We start from the raw sequence: 17,599 nt of genomic DNA on the forward strand, positions 1-17,599 counted from the left end.
GGGGGGGGGAATCTAACATAGGTGATTTACCACTAAAAAAGAATCATGACACCATATAAAATAAATCTCTCTCTCTCACTCAGGAAACTGCTACTACTACCTCCACCATTGCCAGCACTAACATTACGATGATGGTGGTTAGGTTGCCTTGTTCACCTTGTACTCATGCTAAATTTTGGTGCAATTATTCAGGCTTTTGACCATATGATGTATCACTAATGCCTCAAATTTGATAGAAAATTAGTTTTTTTAGAGTAATTAAGCTCTCAAATACAAAAGGGTAAATCGAATATATAATGGGCAAGATTCTAAAATTAACTCGGATTAGTCGAAATCAATCCTATCAAATATATTCATTTTTATTTTTTAATCAAATTAATTTTTTATTATGATTTTACACATAGGCCTTATGCATGTATCAGGATAAGATTGATCAAAATCGATAATGACGGATCCAATCCGAGTTTTAGAACCATGGCTCCATCACTTCCGCATCATTTAGGATTATCTATTGGAATCAACCAATTGCAATACAAATCAACCTACAAACCTAATCTGATACTGATTCTTCAAATTAACAGTATATATTCTTGAGACCGTAACGCCAACTTTCTTGAATACAATAATTTCTGGGGAAAAAGTTTGTGCTTATTTTGTAAAGAACGTTGAAGCTAGAGCATATCCCTATAAACTATAATATGGTAGTGGGTGGTATCATAATATTCCACAACCACGCGATGAACACGTACCTCAAATTGCTTTGATTCGTCATGGCATTTGACTCTGCCGCATCAATACTCAAAACCAGATAAGCTTATTAAAGAACCAAACATACAAACGTTTCTTGTTTCATGTGATTTTTTATTTATTTTTGGGTGGGAAGAAAGTGTCGGATCTGAGTCGCCAACTCTATTGCACAATAGAGGAGTCAAATCCGCACATGGAAAAGGTTATTAGGAAGGGAGCATCCAACCTCGATCCGATCTGTTAGCCAAGGAGGTTTGCAGAATCCGAATCCAGCCCTAGATCGAGAGTTTAGGTTGGTGACTATATGGGCTCTTTTATAAGATGCGGGTTAAGGGTGGAATTCCTTACCCAAAAAAGGGTTAAGGGTGCAATGATGGATTAGTGAAAGCTAAGGGTCTGTTTGGAAATGTTTGCCATAAGTGTTTTTGGTGCTTTTATTTATTGTTTCCCTAAAATTAATGAAAAATATATTTATGTTTGGTAAATTCTTTCGGTTTTGTGTTCTTTTAAAATGAATCGTACAGAATAAACACTTATATTGCCGATAAAAATACAAATAAAAAGAGTAATCTTTTTTTTTTCTTTTTTTCTTTTTGAAAACAGAAGTGTAGGCTCACAAGTCGTGCTTAAGCCTTGACATTCAACAGTCCTTTCTTCTGTTCCTCTAAAAAAATGAAAGCATTGTCATGTTGGGGTAAATAATATTTTTTTTTTCTTTTTATCAGTTTTCTAAGATGCTATAGCTGAGTTGGCAAGGGACCTTTGCCTTAAGAAGTGTGTGACTCAATCCATCACTAGGGAAAAAAAAATCAATATGTAAAAATAGAAATACAAAATAACAATAATCTGATTAAAAACAAATTTTGAAACAGAAACATTGTCAAACAAACATAGTAGTATAACCGAACCTGCTCCTAATCAGCACAAAAAGTGAGGATGAGACAATGGGACGATGATGAAGAAGTGTTAGTCTTAAAAGAATTTAAAAAAAATAAATAAAATTAGAATAGCTCTGTTTTTGTTCTTCATTGATTTTGATTTGATTTTAATTGTATACCAAGAAAGCCTCCAAACATTTGCCTTTAACAAACACAAAATGATGGAAACTTTAATCCTACATCAGATAGGAAAGAGAAGGAAAGTGGCCTAATTAATGTCAGAGTGAAAACATTTACTTCACGATATCTGCATTGTCATCGATCATTGGCAACGACCAAGGTTTTAAAACTCTTGATTGATCTCTATCGATACATCCGGATTAGGAAAGGGCATATAGATTTAGCGTTCCTGACCATGGTTCTAAAAATTGGACCAAATTTCATTCTTGATCTTTCAAATTTCAATACACTAGTACGGTTTAAGGGTAAGAACGTAATACAAATTAAATTTTTTTTTTTTAGTAAAAGTATGGATAAATCTGTCCAATATAATATGATCCAAACCAATTTGGACAAACATTAGACTATGGTAAAACTATAACAAAAATTGATTTTATTAAAAATAAGGATGAATCTATCCAATATTATCTGATTCAGATCAATTAAAATCAGCATTAGAATAGTATTAGCCTTGACCAAACCCAAGTTTTAGAACCTTGAACTTGACTAATGCGATCTGATTTTTAAAACTATGGGCATAATTTTTTCTTTCTTTAATCCAAATATTATCTAGCATTTGAAAAAACCCGTAGAATTATAGTAAAGATGAAATTGATAATAAAAAAAATAAAAGAAAATATAACTTGCTTTACCCTAATCCACGAGAAATAATTCATTCTATCACTTAGAAAACCCATATAAAAATACCATGGGCATGATTGAGGATCCGACTCCTCTATTTCGCAATATTAAGCTTTACCATTTCCTTGAGATTCTTGCTTACATCGTATGTGATTTCTTGCTGTACAAATAAAGTCTTCTTCCCATTGTTTACGCTGTACATTATTTTCCACAAAGAAAAAAAGGTGAGAAAATAGGAAGTCACGTAAGAATCTGTGTATATATTACATTAATTGGAAAAGGAAGCATGGACTTTTCCTATTGATGCTTCAAGTTTCCATAGGAGGGGATATGCTGATTGTGACATCTTAATCCCCTATGGTAATTGATTTTCCATCGGACTCGCTTTTGCATCGTTTTTCTTGTCATTTCAATTTCATTTTTCTTACATTCCAAACATAAGTTTAGCCTTAACCAACCAACTTTTGGCCGGTACTAATCAATTGAGATGCGACAAAATAGACCATCAATTGGTGACCCACTTATGTCAGAAAAGGTGACAGCTGGCCTAAAGGAACAACGAGAAGGGTGGGTGACCGTTGCTATTTACTAATCAATGTGTATCGCGTGGTCTCGCAAGTCTGATTGAAAAGAGCCAAAGAGATTTGGGGTTCCATCAATTTCACGAGCTGTATTTATTGACCTCCTTGAGAGCTTGAGTAGAAGTGGTGGTGGTGGTGGTGAGGAGGTGAAAGAAGCCCACAAGGAGGATTAGGCATGTGTGTTCCAGTTTAATTAAGTGGAGTCAGATAAAGCAAATGGTTAATGACTAAGCCGGTGTCCATACGATATTGATCTGGGATAAGTGGAATCTGTTTGGAATAATCACTCTTACTCTTATTTTTTATTTTATAATTTTATCCTTAATATTGATACTGTTGATTAGGGGTGTCAATTCTGAGCTCGTACTGATAGGTTTGATTGAGCTCGACAAATTCACGCCTTGACCTGGACTGGCCAATTAATAAACATTTTATTAAACGGGTGTTCACGGTACAGGTAGCTAATCCGCTGGATGACCGATCGAACCGACACATTTATACACTCGACTTGAATTGACTTGTTGTAGCCTGACCCCTTTAATACTACTTAAAATTCTTATTTTGCCACTACTAGTAAGAAATTAATTAATTAAACCTTCTTACCTTTTGCTTTTTAATAAGATTTGATTTAATTAACTTTTGTTTTGTAAGTTAGTCATAATCTCTCTCTCTCTCTCTTTTTCTATTAAAGCCCGTTTAAGGAAGCCCAATTAAAGCCCGACACCGACCAGTCCAATTATAAATCATACCATACCCCCAAAGCTAGGCCTATTTACTTAAACAGACATTTACGGTGTAAAACTTTCAAGTGGCCAAGCCTGACTAGGCCCTACGGTTGATACCCTTAATTTTCATTGCCTACTCTTTTCTTGTAGCTTTTATTGGACTGAAATAACGTTAAGATGATCCAATCTGGTTGTATTTGTCTTAGCCAATCCCTCCCCCACCCCTAGAGATTGTTGGGACTGATATTGATAGCGAATCGATATGTATTGGCCGATATGGTACAAAAGTGTTTCTTTCCCGATTTTGAGGGATATGATCGATCCATATCAATTGTAGTATCTGGGATAACCGATACTGGTCAACCTAAAATGAACTAAAACCATGATCTAAATGCAATCACTCAAGTTTCAATGGTGTTCTTGACAGTGGTGGTGGTGGTGGGATCTTCTAGAGCTCATGGACTGTCTTGTGCGTTGCTACGATGGAGAAAACAATCAAGTGGATAGCAATCTGATCAATGAGGGCATGTCCTCTGCAGGGGGATTTCTGTTTACTAGTCTTTTGACTGATCCTCCAAGGGCAGCTAGAGATTGGGGCTCATGGCAACCCAACCCGGATCTTATTGATCTTAATTGGGTCGGGTTGGCCTTGATTTTTGTCAAGGTTGGGCTAACCTTGACTAATAATTTTTTTTTTCTTCATTTGTATTTTATGCATTAAAAAAATAATAAGAAGCACCAATAGATCAAATGATTAATACACGATTAAAACTATGAAGTGCAACACAATAATGTATGTTTATGATACTTGAAAATTAAGAATTAATGATCGAAATTTCATTATTCTAAATAAAATGATAGGATGATAGCCTTGAATTATACTATATAGTTTATAGTTAAAATTAGGTCCAGATTCGGCGGGACATGATGGGTCTAGGCCTCAACCCAAGACGGGCCCTAACTTGCCCTTAGGGTAAAAAATCTTAGACCAAACCCTGTTCAGACTCAGGACAGGCCAAGACAAGTTTGGGCTGTTAGAGCCAAACTTACACCGTGGAAGGTCGTATGATTAATTTTGATTGTAAATTTCTTTATATAAGGATTTCTTACCATTTCTTAGATATCCGATTATCCAAATCACCACAACACCTAGAACTCGAATAATCACAAGAGTTTGTCGGGTGTAAATTTCCCGAAGAACCTTTTATTCTCCTCATTAACTGTTTACATAATTTGGGCTAGGTGTTTGGGCTAGCACAGAGTGGGTTAAGTTTTACATTATCCTGACCTTGGGCTGGGCTAGACTTAGGTTTCTGGGTTTGGGATTCTGGACTGGGCCTAGGTCTCCAAAAACTTGGCCTACCTGCTCCTTGCACTCCTTAAGAAAACAATCCGGCACTTGAAAACAAAATTTTAAGAGAGAAATTATAGTACTGCAGACATTAGATCTACACCTACAAAATTATATAGCTATTGTCTCTATGTCTAAGAGCTTCTGTCCATGGTTCTAAAAATCAGGTCGAATGGGTTGATTTGTATCGGAATTGGTAGGTATCGATATCGATTCTTGGTCAATCCTAGGTTGGGAGTTGGTATTGGATCAACAAAAATATTGATTTTTTTTTTAAATAAAAATTGAGGTAAAATTTTATTCAAAATTTAATTTTCAGAGCGGGTTTTCTCCACCAATAATGTATCTATATATACAAATTTTTTTTTTTCATTTATATGATATCATTTATTGAAATATAAATTGGGTGATCATATTGTTCACATCATCGTCTAATCATAAATTATTTTTCAAATTGATTCAAGTCATGATTGTATCAATATAAAATTTTAAAAATTATTTAAGAAACCAAATTTACTTCTGGGGTTATCTGAAGAACAAAGATCCTTATACAATAAGACATAAAATCATACATATATGGTTACTCATTCGACTAAGAGTGCATGTCCATGTAAGTAGAAACGTTGTGCATGCCTATGTAGAAAATTTTATCTATTTTTATTTTTATTCTATCAAATTCTAATATTTTATGAAGAAAAAAGATGTTTACATGCCATCGTGGGGATTCCTTCCTAAACCTTCTCACATTCTAATCCATAATTCCATGGTGATACTATCTTTCCACTTCAAATGGCCTCCTTTCCCACACGTCTATTGGTGTGATGCCCTGCATTGAGGTCAAATGGAACTCCCTTAATAAATAATTCTCTTTTCTTTTCCCTTAAAACATTAGTCTTTATATTTCATCTGTTATTCTTAGGGTTTTGATGCCAAAGAGTTATGGGTCTTTTTGTAAGAATGTCAATCAATCAATTTGGATTGAGTTGAGTGTGATAATGTTCAAAATCGAAACATGAACTAATGAGAAAACATCTCTTTCGATTTGGTTTCAGCACCTTAGGTGATAGAGAGAAGGAATCTTATGCTTGTTCTTCTATGAAAAAAATGTGAATATATATATATATATATCATTATAATAATGTATACATCATATGAGGCTACTATAGATCATTGAAGGGTTTTCGATGATTTAAATAACAGATGAAAAAATAGACGGCAATCTCAAATATATTGTCTCATGATCTCATCTTATTAATATATAATCAGTATAAAAAAAAAATTCTTTCTTCTTTTACAATAATTTACATTAAAAAATCAATATTATATATATAAAATCAATTCGTCATCCTAAGTTAATCCATTTGCTTATGGTTGCCAGACTTTGACAGCAGAGAACATCTTTGAATATTAATAAAATCATTTTCATTCTCGATTACATAAAAGAAAATAATAGTAAGAGAAAAAAAAAAGCTACAAATAGTCGTTTTTTCTTTTACAATAATTTACATTCAAATCAAAATATATTTTCTTATGGTTGTGGACTCCGACCGCTGAGAACATCTTTGAATATTAACAAAATCATTTTCATTGTCAACTTCATTAAAAAAAAAAAAAAAAAAAAATAATAATAATAATAAGAGAAATAAAGCTATCAAATAATAGTCAGTACATCATTGGGTAGCATTTTTTTCTTCAAAAAAATAAATTTTAGAAGAATTGGGATAGATCATTCGAAATCCATTCCAAACCCAACATTGCCCACGACTTGTTTATTGTGTTCTTACTATTTTACCTTCACCCTCAAGAAAACATACATATAGGGCAACTTTAAGATTCTCTCTTTTTCTGTAGTTAAATCTTAATTGTCTATCCATGATCTAGGCCAGGTATGTTTCTGAATTTTTGGTCATGGTTCATTACAAGATATCTTGGAGTGGTTGATCATCTTATATATACTTTATAATGATGGATAGGGCTGTAGGGGTGTCTTAGCCTAGATCGTCAAAACTGATTAAAATCAATATGAGTTTATTGGATTATGTTTGGAGTTGAAGCTTTGTGAAACTATAACCAAATTGAATCATATTGAAACCGAAGAGATGTTAAACTGAACTTAAAAAAATCGATATAATCCGAAAAGAAACTGATATTAACCTGAAATTAGTAACACTTTTGAATTCATTTACATTGTAAACCGAAACCGATACCATCAGGGTCATGAGGCCCATCCCATCAGGGACCCAAGCTGCCTCCCAGGTCAACTAAAATTTCATTTTGACTGTAATCACCTTCGGAGAAAGAAGAGATTAGTTGGAAGATTGACTGCAGAGTCGGGTAGAAATGAAAGTTGAAAGATTCCATCCATGTCCTTTATAATAATCGAAATATATATTAGGATTTGGCCATTGAAGGAAGATGGACAGTTCAATACGTCTGAAAATTTTTTGATTTGATCTCTGCATTTCACATTTCCTTGGTTACCTCCAAATGGGTTTTCTTCAATCTCTCATCCTTCTCTGTATTCTTTCCTTGATTTCTTCCTCTTCTGTTATTCTTGCTCAGCAACCTTACGTGGGTCAGGCAAATCTGGATTGCGGAAACACAGATAATTCAACTTCTGTTTTTGGTTACTCCTGCAATGGCGTCAACACAACTTGCCAGTCTTACCTCATCTTCAGATCTCAGCCCCCATATTACACAGTTCCTTCAATCGCTGCCCTCTTTGGCTCCGACGCATCTCAGCTCGCTCAGATCAATTCAGTCTCCAAGACTGCAACTTTCGAAACAAACAAGGAGGTGATCGTTCCCGTCAATTGTTCCTGTTCTGGTCAGTATTATCAGGCAAACACTTCTTATATTGTTGAATCCTCTGATACTTATTTCTTGATCGCTAACAACACTTTCCAAGGTCTTTCCACCTGTCAAGCTATCCAGAATCAATCCAATACCTTGGCTAAGTTCATCTATGCTGGCCAAAGGATTACTATACCCCTTCGGTGTGCTTGTCCCACCAAGAATCAAAGTGATGCTAGCATCAAATATCTACTCAGTTACACAACCACTTGGGGTGATACTGTTTCTTCTATTAGTGTCCAGTTTGGAGCTGATATTATGGAGACCCTTGGGGCTAATGAGCTTTCTGAGACAGCACCCAACATTAACCCATTCACAACCCTCCTTGTTCCTTTACAGAATCCACCATCCAGTACTCAAACACTAACCCCACCTCCTCCGCCGCCTTCTCCTCCTCCTCCTCCTTCCTCTGCATCACCAAGTAAAGGGTCAAATAAAACATGGGTCTATATCGTTATTGCAGTTGCAGCAATGATTGGTATCATGTTGGTTGTCTTTCTCATAGCTTTCTTTTTGTTCTTCCGTAAACGGAGGAGGAGCGATGCTGATCCTAATATGCTCATCTCGAAGAGGAGCAAGGACGATGCAATTCTCATCTCAGATTCTACCTTTGAGTCATATCAGAAACCACCACTTGACAAGAAGTCAGAGGACGTATCTCTTGAGTTCCTTGCAGGTATTGCTGATATTGCTCAATCCATTAAAGTGTATAAATTTGAAGAATTGCAATTGGCAACCGAAAATTTCAGCCCCAAATGCTGGATCAATGGATCTGTCTACCGTGGAACAATTAATGGGGATCTAGCTGCTATTAAAAAGATCAATGGGGATGTGTCCAAAGAAATAAATTTACTCTCCAAGATCAGCCATATCAATATTATTAGGCTCTCGGGTATTTGTTTCAGTGAGGGGAATTGGTATTTTGTTTATGAGTATGCCATGAATGGACCTCTGAGTTACTGGATCCGTGGCAACATGAGCAGGCCAAAGGTTTTAAGCTGGACACAGAGGGTACAGATTGCATTGGATGTGGCCATGGGTCTTAATTATCTCCACAGCTATACCAACCCTTCCCATGTCCACAAGGATATAAAAAGCAGCAATATTCTTCTGGACAGTGATTTCAGGGCTAAGATAGCCAATTTTGGTCTGGCAAGGTCTACAGAAGGGAATGAAGGTGATTTCGCATTGACGAAGCACATCGTTGGGACAAAAGGTTACATGGCACCCGAGTATTTGGAGAATGGCTTGGTCTCTCCGAAGCTGGATGTTTACTCATTTGGGGTTATGATGCTAGAACTAATTAGCGGAAAAGACGTTGTTTCATCTCAAGCGGAAGATTTGTACTTACTTGATGTGTTAATAGCAATACTCCATGAGGAAAATGCAGAAGAAAAGCTAGGAGGATTCATAGATCCTTCTCTAGAAGCAAGTTATCCTTTGGACCTGGCTTTGTCTCTGGCTAGACTAACAGAGAGCTGCTTGAGGAAGGATCCAGCCAGTCGACCAGGAATGGATGAGATCGTGCAGTTCCTCTCAGGAATCGTGGATACTTCACTAACTTGGGAATCATCTCTCATGGGCTCCCAAATTTTCAGCAGCTCATAGTGACTTTAACTGAAAGGTAGTACTATCAAATTCTGTAGCATTGCAGCCTTAATTTTGCATTGTTAATAATCTGTGATCAACTTAAAGGCATCATTGAATGCCTAAGTGTTGCTCAGAATTTCAAAATCTTACAGTTTCTGGTTTGTATATTGTTAGATCAAACACCAAGAAACACGAATAAAGAAAGGCAATAGATCCGTACGACACAGAGATTTAACGAGGTTCATACACCAGGGTGGTGTGCTACGTCCTCGGGCGAAGAAGAAGATGATTCACTATGCAGAAGAAGGATTACACCCTAGCAGCGGCGAGGAAGAACTCGCCCTGAAACCCTAGCTTCGTGAAAACCCTAGAATACAATGACTCTCAACAAGCAACAATACATTATATATATATACTCCAAATAGCGGTTCGACCCATCGGGTCGCGGTCGATCCGGTCGAACCATACGCCCCCGCACCCCCATACGAGATCAGTGATAGGCCCAAGCCCTCTGCTTCCATCACAGATCTCAGAAAATTTCCCATTCGGGTCGCCACCAAAATATGTCGGATCGGGTCAATCTTCAAAACGGGTCAAGAATTCGAGACAAACTTAACATATATAAATAATAATAATTGCAAGTTGGTTCACCTTGTGAAGACCTTGCAGCTGCATAAGCTGCAAAGGTTCATTATTTGTCAATTTTAAAGAAATGAGTTCATATTGCCATGTAGTGAATCTACTGATAGCTGGAGATGAGAGATTCTGAGATTTTAGCATGGAGAAGCACTGAATTTTATTAGTCCAATACCCAGATTAGTTGTCTCAAGCTTTGAGATTCTATCTGTACAAGTGGTCTAATGGTGAGATGTTAACTGGAGGCTTAGATGATAACGATAATACTACTTTGGGTTCTTACAGTATTGGTAGAATATGGTGAAATCATTGCTCGATAGGTATAGATTCAGTCCTCGATGAAGCTTTGCACGAATCTAATGTTTCTTTCATATTGTTGCAGTGATGAACTTCAATGCAAGGTGTGACCCTGTGGAGCACTGTATATCAGTTCAAGCTGAGAACCTTTGAGATGCATCATCAAAGAAGCACTTTGAGAACTATAGGGACTGGAAGTTTTTTGATGATGCTGTAAATTGCCAACTCTGTTTATCCCTACAAAAGAGCTGAATGTATTGAATGAAGACAAACAAGTGGACAAGGGCAGCAAAAGAACCTTGTATTTGTTTTTGTATGTGATAATAACTTGTAGTTGCAATATGGTCTGAGAAAAGGCCAAAGTTATTCCATTTGAGATTTCATCATGTATTCATGTTCTCTTCCATTAGTTCCTTTCGGAGAGTGTTTAGTGTAGAGAACACTATTACATTACTGTTGGCCAGCATTAATACTCTTCTCAATCTGCTGGTAGTAGGAGTTGTCGACGGTGTTCATACTTGCAATGAAAATCGGACATGTTCATTTGAAGGCACAAGATGAAGACAAAAGAGTCAAACCCATGATCTCTGGGGATCCTACACTTTGCTGGCAAGGCATTGACCAAGTTATTGCCCTCAGAGAACTTCTTTGATATTAAAAATGTAATTTTCGTTGCCGGCTTTAGACACAATAATAAGGGAAAAGATTAAGTGTGCCGCCAGGCTTCCCCAGCCAATGCGTCTGCCTCTCTTCCCTTCCTAATAACAAGAACCCCTAACCATGGCTGTCCCCATCCCTTTCCCTGTGTCTGCTGCCCACTAGTTTACTTTCCGTGTGCCTAACACTCTCCCCAATAATGAATAACGAAGGGACTTGAACATGTAGTCCGAAATTCATTCCTGGCAACCTATATAATGTCTTCTTTACTAGTTTACCACTATACCCTCAAGGAATAAGAGAAAAATAAAAGCCTGTATGTTGATTTGGGCCATTCCAAGATTCATTCTGTTGTAAATCTTAACCATTGGTCTTATGAAGTAGAATGTGGATCAGGTTCTCGTACTAGAATTATTTTCATATGGAATGATCCACATAGATGAAATCCACCACAAAGTTAGTTGTTGGGTGAATTCCATCTATGCGGATCAGAGAGGACTTGATCTGCTCTCTATGAAGTATGGGTGGGGAGGCTTCCGGATTTTGAAAAAATTATTAGATTACTCAAACTTGGGTATCAATTTATCAAATTACCCTTCCAATCTTTCCTACCACCAAATTGCTCAAATAATACAAGAACAGTGTATACGATTTTTGACATTTTTTCCCCTCCCTCTCAACTCTTCTCCCTCTACTTTTCCCATCACTATCTCCACTCCTTGACTGGAAGTGAAAGCTGGAATTCAGTAACACCGGAGGAAGCTTGAACACTGCCAGTAGAATTAAGTTGCATAGCAGCTTGAGAACTGAAGCCCAGTTCAAGGAATGGTTTTGATTTGGGTATTTGATCAATTTCAAATAGGAACGAACCATAAGCTTATACAGAATATCTGACGGTTCGAGAGCCTTGTTCAATTGGAACCCGTGGACAATGGAAAACAGCATTGTTGGAGAAGGATGACTATGGTGAGCCCTGTTAGGGAGAAAACTTTGAAATTTGATTATTTTAATTTCTATGCATTGACTACAAAGTCCCTTTTTTTTTTGCTAACAGAATTGATTAGAGTCTACAGACATGGAAGTTGGAAGATTCCATCTATTTCCTACCAAAGAAAAAAAGTTGCTTAGCAAGAGTATCAGAGGAGGAAGAAATCAATGAAATAATGCAGAGAAAGATGAGATATTAAAGAACACCCATTTGGAGATAACGAAGAAAATGTAAAGCGTATAGATCGGACAACGTATCAGAAGGGCAGAACTCAAAAAAATCTCTAAAAGGATTCACTTTGAGAGTTTTTTTGAGTTCTGCCTTTCTGATTTGTCCTCCACCCTCTACGTTTTACATTTTCCTCGTTACCTCCAAAATGGGTGTTCTTCAATTTCTCATCCTTCTCTGCATTCTTTCCTTGATTTCTTCCTCCTCTGTTACTCTTGCTCAGCAACCTTACGTGGGGGCAGGCCAATCTGGATTGCGGAAACACAGATAATTCAACTTCTGTTCTTGGTTACTCCTGCAATGGCGTCAACCCAACTTGCCAGTCTTACCTCATATTCAGATCTCAGCCGCCATATTACACAATTCCTTCCATTGCTGCTCTCTTGGGCTCCAACCCGTTTCAGCTCGCCAAGATTAATTCAGTCTCCAAGGCTGCAGCCTTCGAAACAAACAAGGAGGTGATCGTTCCTGTCCATTGTTCCTTTTCCGGTCAGTATTATCAGGCAAGAGCCTCTTATATTGTTAAATCCACTGATACTTATTTCTCAATCGCAAACAACACCTTCCAAGGTCTTTCTACCTGTCAAGCTATCCAGAACCAATCCAACACCTCGGCTAAGTACATCTATGGTGGCCAAAGGATTCCTATACCCCTTCGGTGTGCTTGTCCCACCAAGAGTCAAAGTGATGCTGGCGTCAAATATCTACTCACTCACACAATCACTTGGGGTGATACTGTTTCGTCTGTTAGTGTCCAGTTTGGAGCCGACATCATAGAGACCCTTGAGGCGAATAAGCTTTCTGAGGCATCACCCAACATTAACCCATTCACAACCCTCCTTGTTCCTTTACAGTATAAACCATCCAGTTCTCAAACTTTAGCCCCACCACCTCCGCCTTCTCCTCCTCCTCCTCCTCCTTCCTCTGCATCACAAAGTAAAGGATCAAAGAAAACATGGGTCTATGTGGTTATTGCAGTTGGGGCAACGATTGGTATCATGTCGGTTGCCTTTCTCATAGCCTTGTCTCTTCTCTTTGGTAAACAGAGGAGCGAAGCTGATCCCATGCTCATCTTGCCGCTTGACACTAAGTCAGAGAAAGAAAGTAACGGATTACTTACGGGTGTTGCTGACATTGCTCAATCCATTAAAGTGTATAAATTTGAAGATTTGCGATTGGCAACCAAGAATTTCAGCTCCAACTGCTGGATCAATGGATTTGTCTACCTTGGAATGATTAATCGGGACCTCGCAGCTATTAAAAAGATCAGTAAGGACATCTCCACAGAAATAAATTTGCTCTCCAAGATCAACCATATCAATATTATCAGGCTTTTGGGTGTTTGTGAGAGTGAGAGGCATTGGTATTTTGTATATGAGTATGCCACGAATGGTCCTCTGAGTTACTGGATCCATTGCAACATGAGCATGTCAAAGGTTTTAAGCTGGATACAGAGGGTACAGATTGCATTGGATGCGGCCATGGGGCTTAATTATCTCCACAGCTATACCAACCCTTCTCATGTCCACAAGGATATAAAAATTAGCAATATTCTTCTAGACAGTGATTTCAGGGCTAAGATAGCCAATTTTGGTGTAGCAAGGTCTACAGAAGGGAATGCAGCTGATTTCTCATCGACAAAGCACATTGTTGGGACAAAAGGTTACATGGCACCTGAGTATTTGGTGAATGGTTTGGTTTCTCCGAAGCTGGATATTTACGCATTTGGGGTTGTGATGCTGGAATTAATTAGCGGAAAAGATGCTGTTTCATCTCAAGGGGAAGATTTGCTCTTTTTTTATGTGTTGATGGCAATACTCCACGAGGAAAATGCAGAAGAAAAGCTAAGATAAATTTAACATTAGTTCACATGCATGAAAACAATTCTTCAAAACATCTCTCATTGTTTAGGTTTCTTCAATGATCTTTTGCATATTGGTTGCTCCTCTTTGTTCTCATCAATTTTCTGACCGTTTGATTTGCTAGCAAATTAATGAAACCAAAAGAATATGAAAACTTGACATACCAGGAGTGTAACCATATCTGGAACATCAATGCCTCTACTTGCAAATTGTGCGATAGCATCACTGACCGATATGCTAGCACGAGGAAGGAGAGCATAAGCTTCGGTCTCGAGTGAAATTAAGCCATCTCTTCTCCCTGTTGTTACATTGTAGAAGTGTCCTCAACCCTACATACACACAATTCACTGCATCAATACATGTTTTAAGAGCATTATGTACAACCCCTTTGATCTGGGTAGATCTTTGTCTTGACTACCAGCAAGTATCAACTATCCTATCCATATAGAACCAGTCTTCTGAGGAAAATAAAGTCATTGGACTTGTTAATGAGCTAAATAGTCTAAGCTGGAACTTTAGTTTTTTGGGTTGCAGGACTGTATATGCTAGAATGTGAGTTTGTTTCTTCAATATAGGTTAGGCTCTTCAAACAGAAATAAGCACTCCAAGATCTTTTACCTGTGAGCTACATAGTAAAAGAAAACCAAATAAGCAGCTTACCAAGGATACAACTTCTCTAGTAGCCATGATAATTATATCAGCACAAGAGACAACACCAGGGCATTGGGCTTCCACAGCGGATTTTTTGCGATCAATGACATCAAAACCCAACACGTTTTCGTTTGTAGATGCAGTCTTCTCTGTTGAATTGCCATCTAGGAGTATTGATGCATCACATCCCTAATCATTTAGCCACAAGTATACTATGAGTATTGTTATTAAAACTTAAGAAGTAAATTTTTTTATTGCCAAATGCCAAACACATAGATAGCTTCATTGATCACTGTTCTTGGTTCCTACCCTCACAAAACAATCATGGAATTGGAGGCGTATGAGTTGTGGTATGATTGCTGGATTTAACCCAAATTGTGAGTTTACAGAATTTCTGACAATGGCCTCCACATCTGTACGATTGTGGGGACATTTTCCCTTGTAATAACCAACCTGCAACTCACCATTACACAAACAAGCAAATTTGATTAAAACTAGGCCAAGCCCAAAAACAGCTATTCCCAGAACCTTCATTTTTCTAGGAACTGACTTGATGTAGCTGGTAGTTGGTAGTTGGCAGTTGGCATAGAAAGAGACATCTTCTTCTGTGATTTATAGGGATTTAGAAGGAACCTAAAGATCTGAAATTTTCTAACTTGCAAGTGGATTGCATGATCATTGGACCATTGTGGACTGGGCAAAGGGGCCAACTTGTATCTGTAGGTGAGCTTGATTTTTCATGATCCTTCTTAATGTCCTGACGTTAATACAGAGAGTTCAAAAGATTAGTTGGCGTACATCCAAGTAACCCAACATAAAGCAATGGGCAAGGGAATTAATAACTTGATCTTCCATTCCCACACCCGCTCTAAAAAAAACCCTTATCAGACAAAGAAGCTATATGTGATATATAATGAAGCTGAGTGGATCAGAATCGGAGATCAGTTGTTGCTTTACAGGAGATTTGGAAAACTGAAAAAAACCAATTAAGTAATGGGGTTTCTTGATCAGAATCTTCCTCGACGTGCTTCTGCCCTTTTATTTTTCTCTATTGCGGTCAGTTTTTTTTACCACGTGTGCTATATAGGGAATCTTTTTATGAAAATAGATGGGGTGTATTTTTTCACCACCCTTGAGATCCCATTCAAATGGCTGGTGTCAAGGGTTGCACGTACTTGCTGCAACCTAGGCAGCAGCCAAGTCTCATTCGTGTTTAAGACTTAATATATTTCGACTTCATCAATAAGGTGGGAGTATATAATGACCTAAGATTCCATAACATGATCACATCAATAGTGAGAAAGATATCAAAATCTAATGAAGAAAGGTGCAACTAAGATAGAGTTTCGTTTTTCCAATCAAATTATAGAAAGTACAGAACAATGCCACATGGGCTAAAACTTGAGGGGGCATGGTTAAAGGGCTGGCCTGATATCGATTTGGATCAGTCCATATCAGTCCTGATCCGACGATCAATCAAGAATCAGTATCAACTCCTACGGATAAGGTGATAAATCCAACCGATCTAGTACCAGCTACTTAATCCATGAGAAGGGGGAGCACAGGGGCTACAACTTGAGGGGGCGTGGGGGGTCGGGGGAGAGGGGATGGGAGGGATATAATCCCATCCGAAGGTGAACAACTCTCTACCTCGCAATTTCATCGTTGGTGTATAGAGTGTATTTTCATCATAGTTGTATGTAAGTTTTACCTGTGCACTTTAAATATGCGTGCAACACACTGGAGGTTTTAACCAAAAAAAAAAATAATAATAATAAATTCATCATCTCAATTAAATAAATGCTGCAAGCAACCCCTAGCAAGGGCCCACCATTCGCAAGGCAGAGACTATTTCGATTGACCTGATTTGATGAATTCTGTGATATTTATTGACGAGCTTCTGAAATTAATGCATTATTTTATGGAAATACTTAGGAAGAGCACATGATCATTGACGAGATAGGTGACATATCTAGTTAAAATTTGTCAATTCATCATCTCAATTGAATCATCTGCCTTTTTTATGGAGATCTTTTTTTAAATGTTAATAAAAAAAAAAAGAAGTAGGCTATCTATTGCTCTTTTTGGTATAATTTATATTTATATTTATTACTTATTTGTGAAAAATCATTTAAAATAATAAATTTTGGACCACAAATAATAATTGTTTAATTACTAATTGTATAATAGATTATATAATTTGAAATAGGCTTGGTAATTCACAACACAATCTACAACTATTATAATCCAAAGAGAGAGAGAGAAAGAGAATGGTGTACGTTCCATCGAGGAGAGGAGGTGGCTCAAGTCCAAGAAGCTAGGTGGGTCATTGTGCTTGAACTATGATTAACTGGTGATATGAACTGATAGATCTTGGACTTGTAGGAAAGAAGGTACTAACAAATGGGTAGCTACGATATGTTTACAGCAAATGTGGAAGATGAAGAAGAAGTTGAGATAGATTGAAAGAACTCTTCAAGACAAAAGGATAGTGCAGGGTCTCATCCAATTAGTAATAATGCAACAGAGTAGTGGGCGAGCTGCCATGGTTGGGTCATGGTTTAACGACCCACCTTCCACTTCATACATGAACTTTCATTGTGGCATTTTGTCGAATACCAAAAAATGAGTTGTAAGAAAGATCCATGCTATCCTTTCCCATTTCATAGAAGCAAAATCCCCCCACCCCTCTTT

At 37.5% G+C, this 17,599-nt stretch overlaps 2 protein-coding genes and 1 pseudogene across 2 annotated transcripts; 2 read left to right on the top strand and 1 right to left on the bottom strand.

The window, feature by feature from the left end:
• Positions 1-7,566: 7,566 nt before the first annotated feature.
• Positions 7,567-11,040, top strand: LOC122067843 (lysM domain receptor-like kinase 4). Its single transcript, XM_042631692.1, has 2 exons — positions 7,567-9,620; positions 10,605-11,040. The coding sequence occupies exon 1, from the start codon at positions 7,631-7,633 to the stop codon at positions 9,602-9,604; it is 1,974 nt and encodes a 657-aa protein (XP_042487626.1). The 5' UTR covers positions 7,567-7,630; the 3' UTR covers positions 9,605-9,620; positions 10,605-11,040.
• Positions 11,041-12,540: 1,500 nt separating this feature from the next.
• On the top strand, positions 12,541-14,245 carry LOC122067840 (annotated as a pseudogene).
• A 594-nt stretch (positions 14,246-14,839) lies between these two features.
• On the bottom strand, positions 14,840-15,439 carry LOC122067841 (peroxidase 60-like). The gene is made up of 2 exons (XM_042631689.1): positions 15,215-15,439; positions 14,840-15,094 (listed from the first exon to the last, which is right to left on the bottom strand). The coding sequence occupies exons 1-2, from the start codon at positions 15,437-15,439 to the stop codon at positions 14,840-14,842; spliced, it is 480 nt and encodes a 159-aa protein (XP_042487623.1).
• Positions 15,440-17,599: the final 2,160 nt, after the last annotated feature.

The sequence above is a fragment of the Macadamia integrifolia genome, unplaced genomic scaffold (genome assembly GCF_013358625.1).
Source record: "Macadamia integrifolia cultivar HAES 741 unplaced genomic scaffold, SCU_Mint_v3 scaffold3166, whole genome shotgun sequence".
NCBI classification, from domain to species: domain Eukaryota; kingdom Viridiplantae; phylum Streptophyta; class Magnoliopsida; order Proteales; family Proteaceae; genus Macadamia; species Macadamia integrifolia.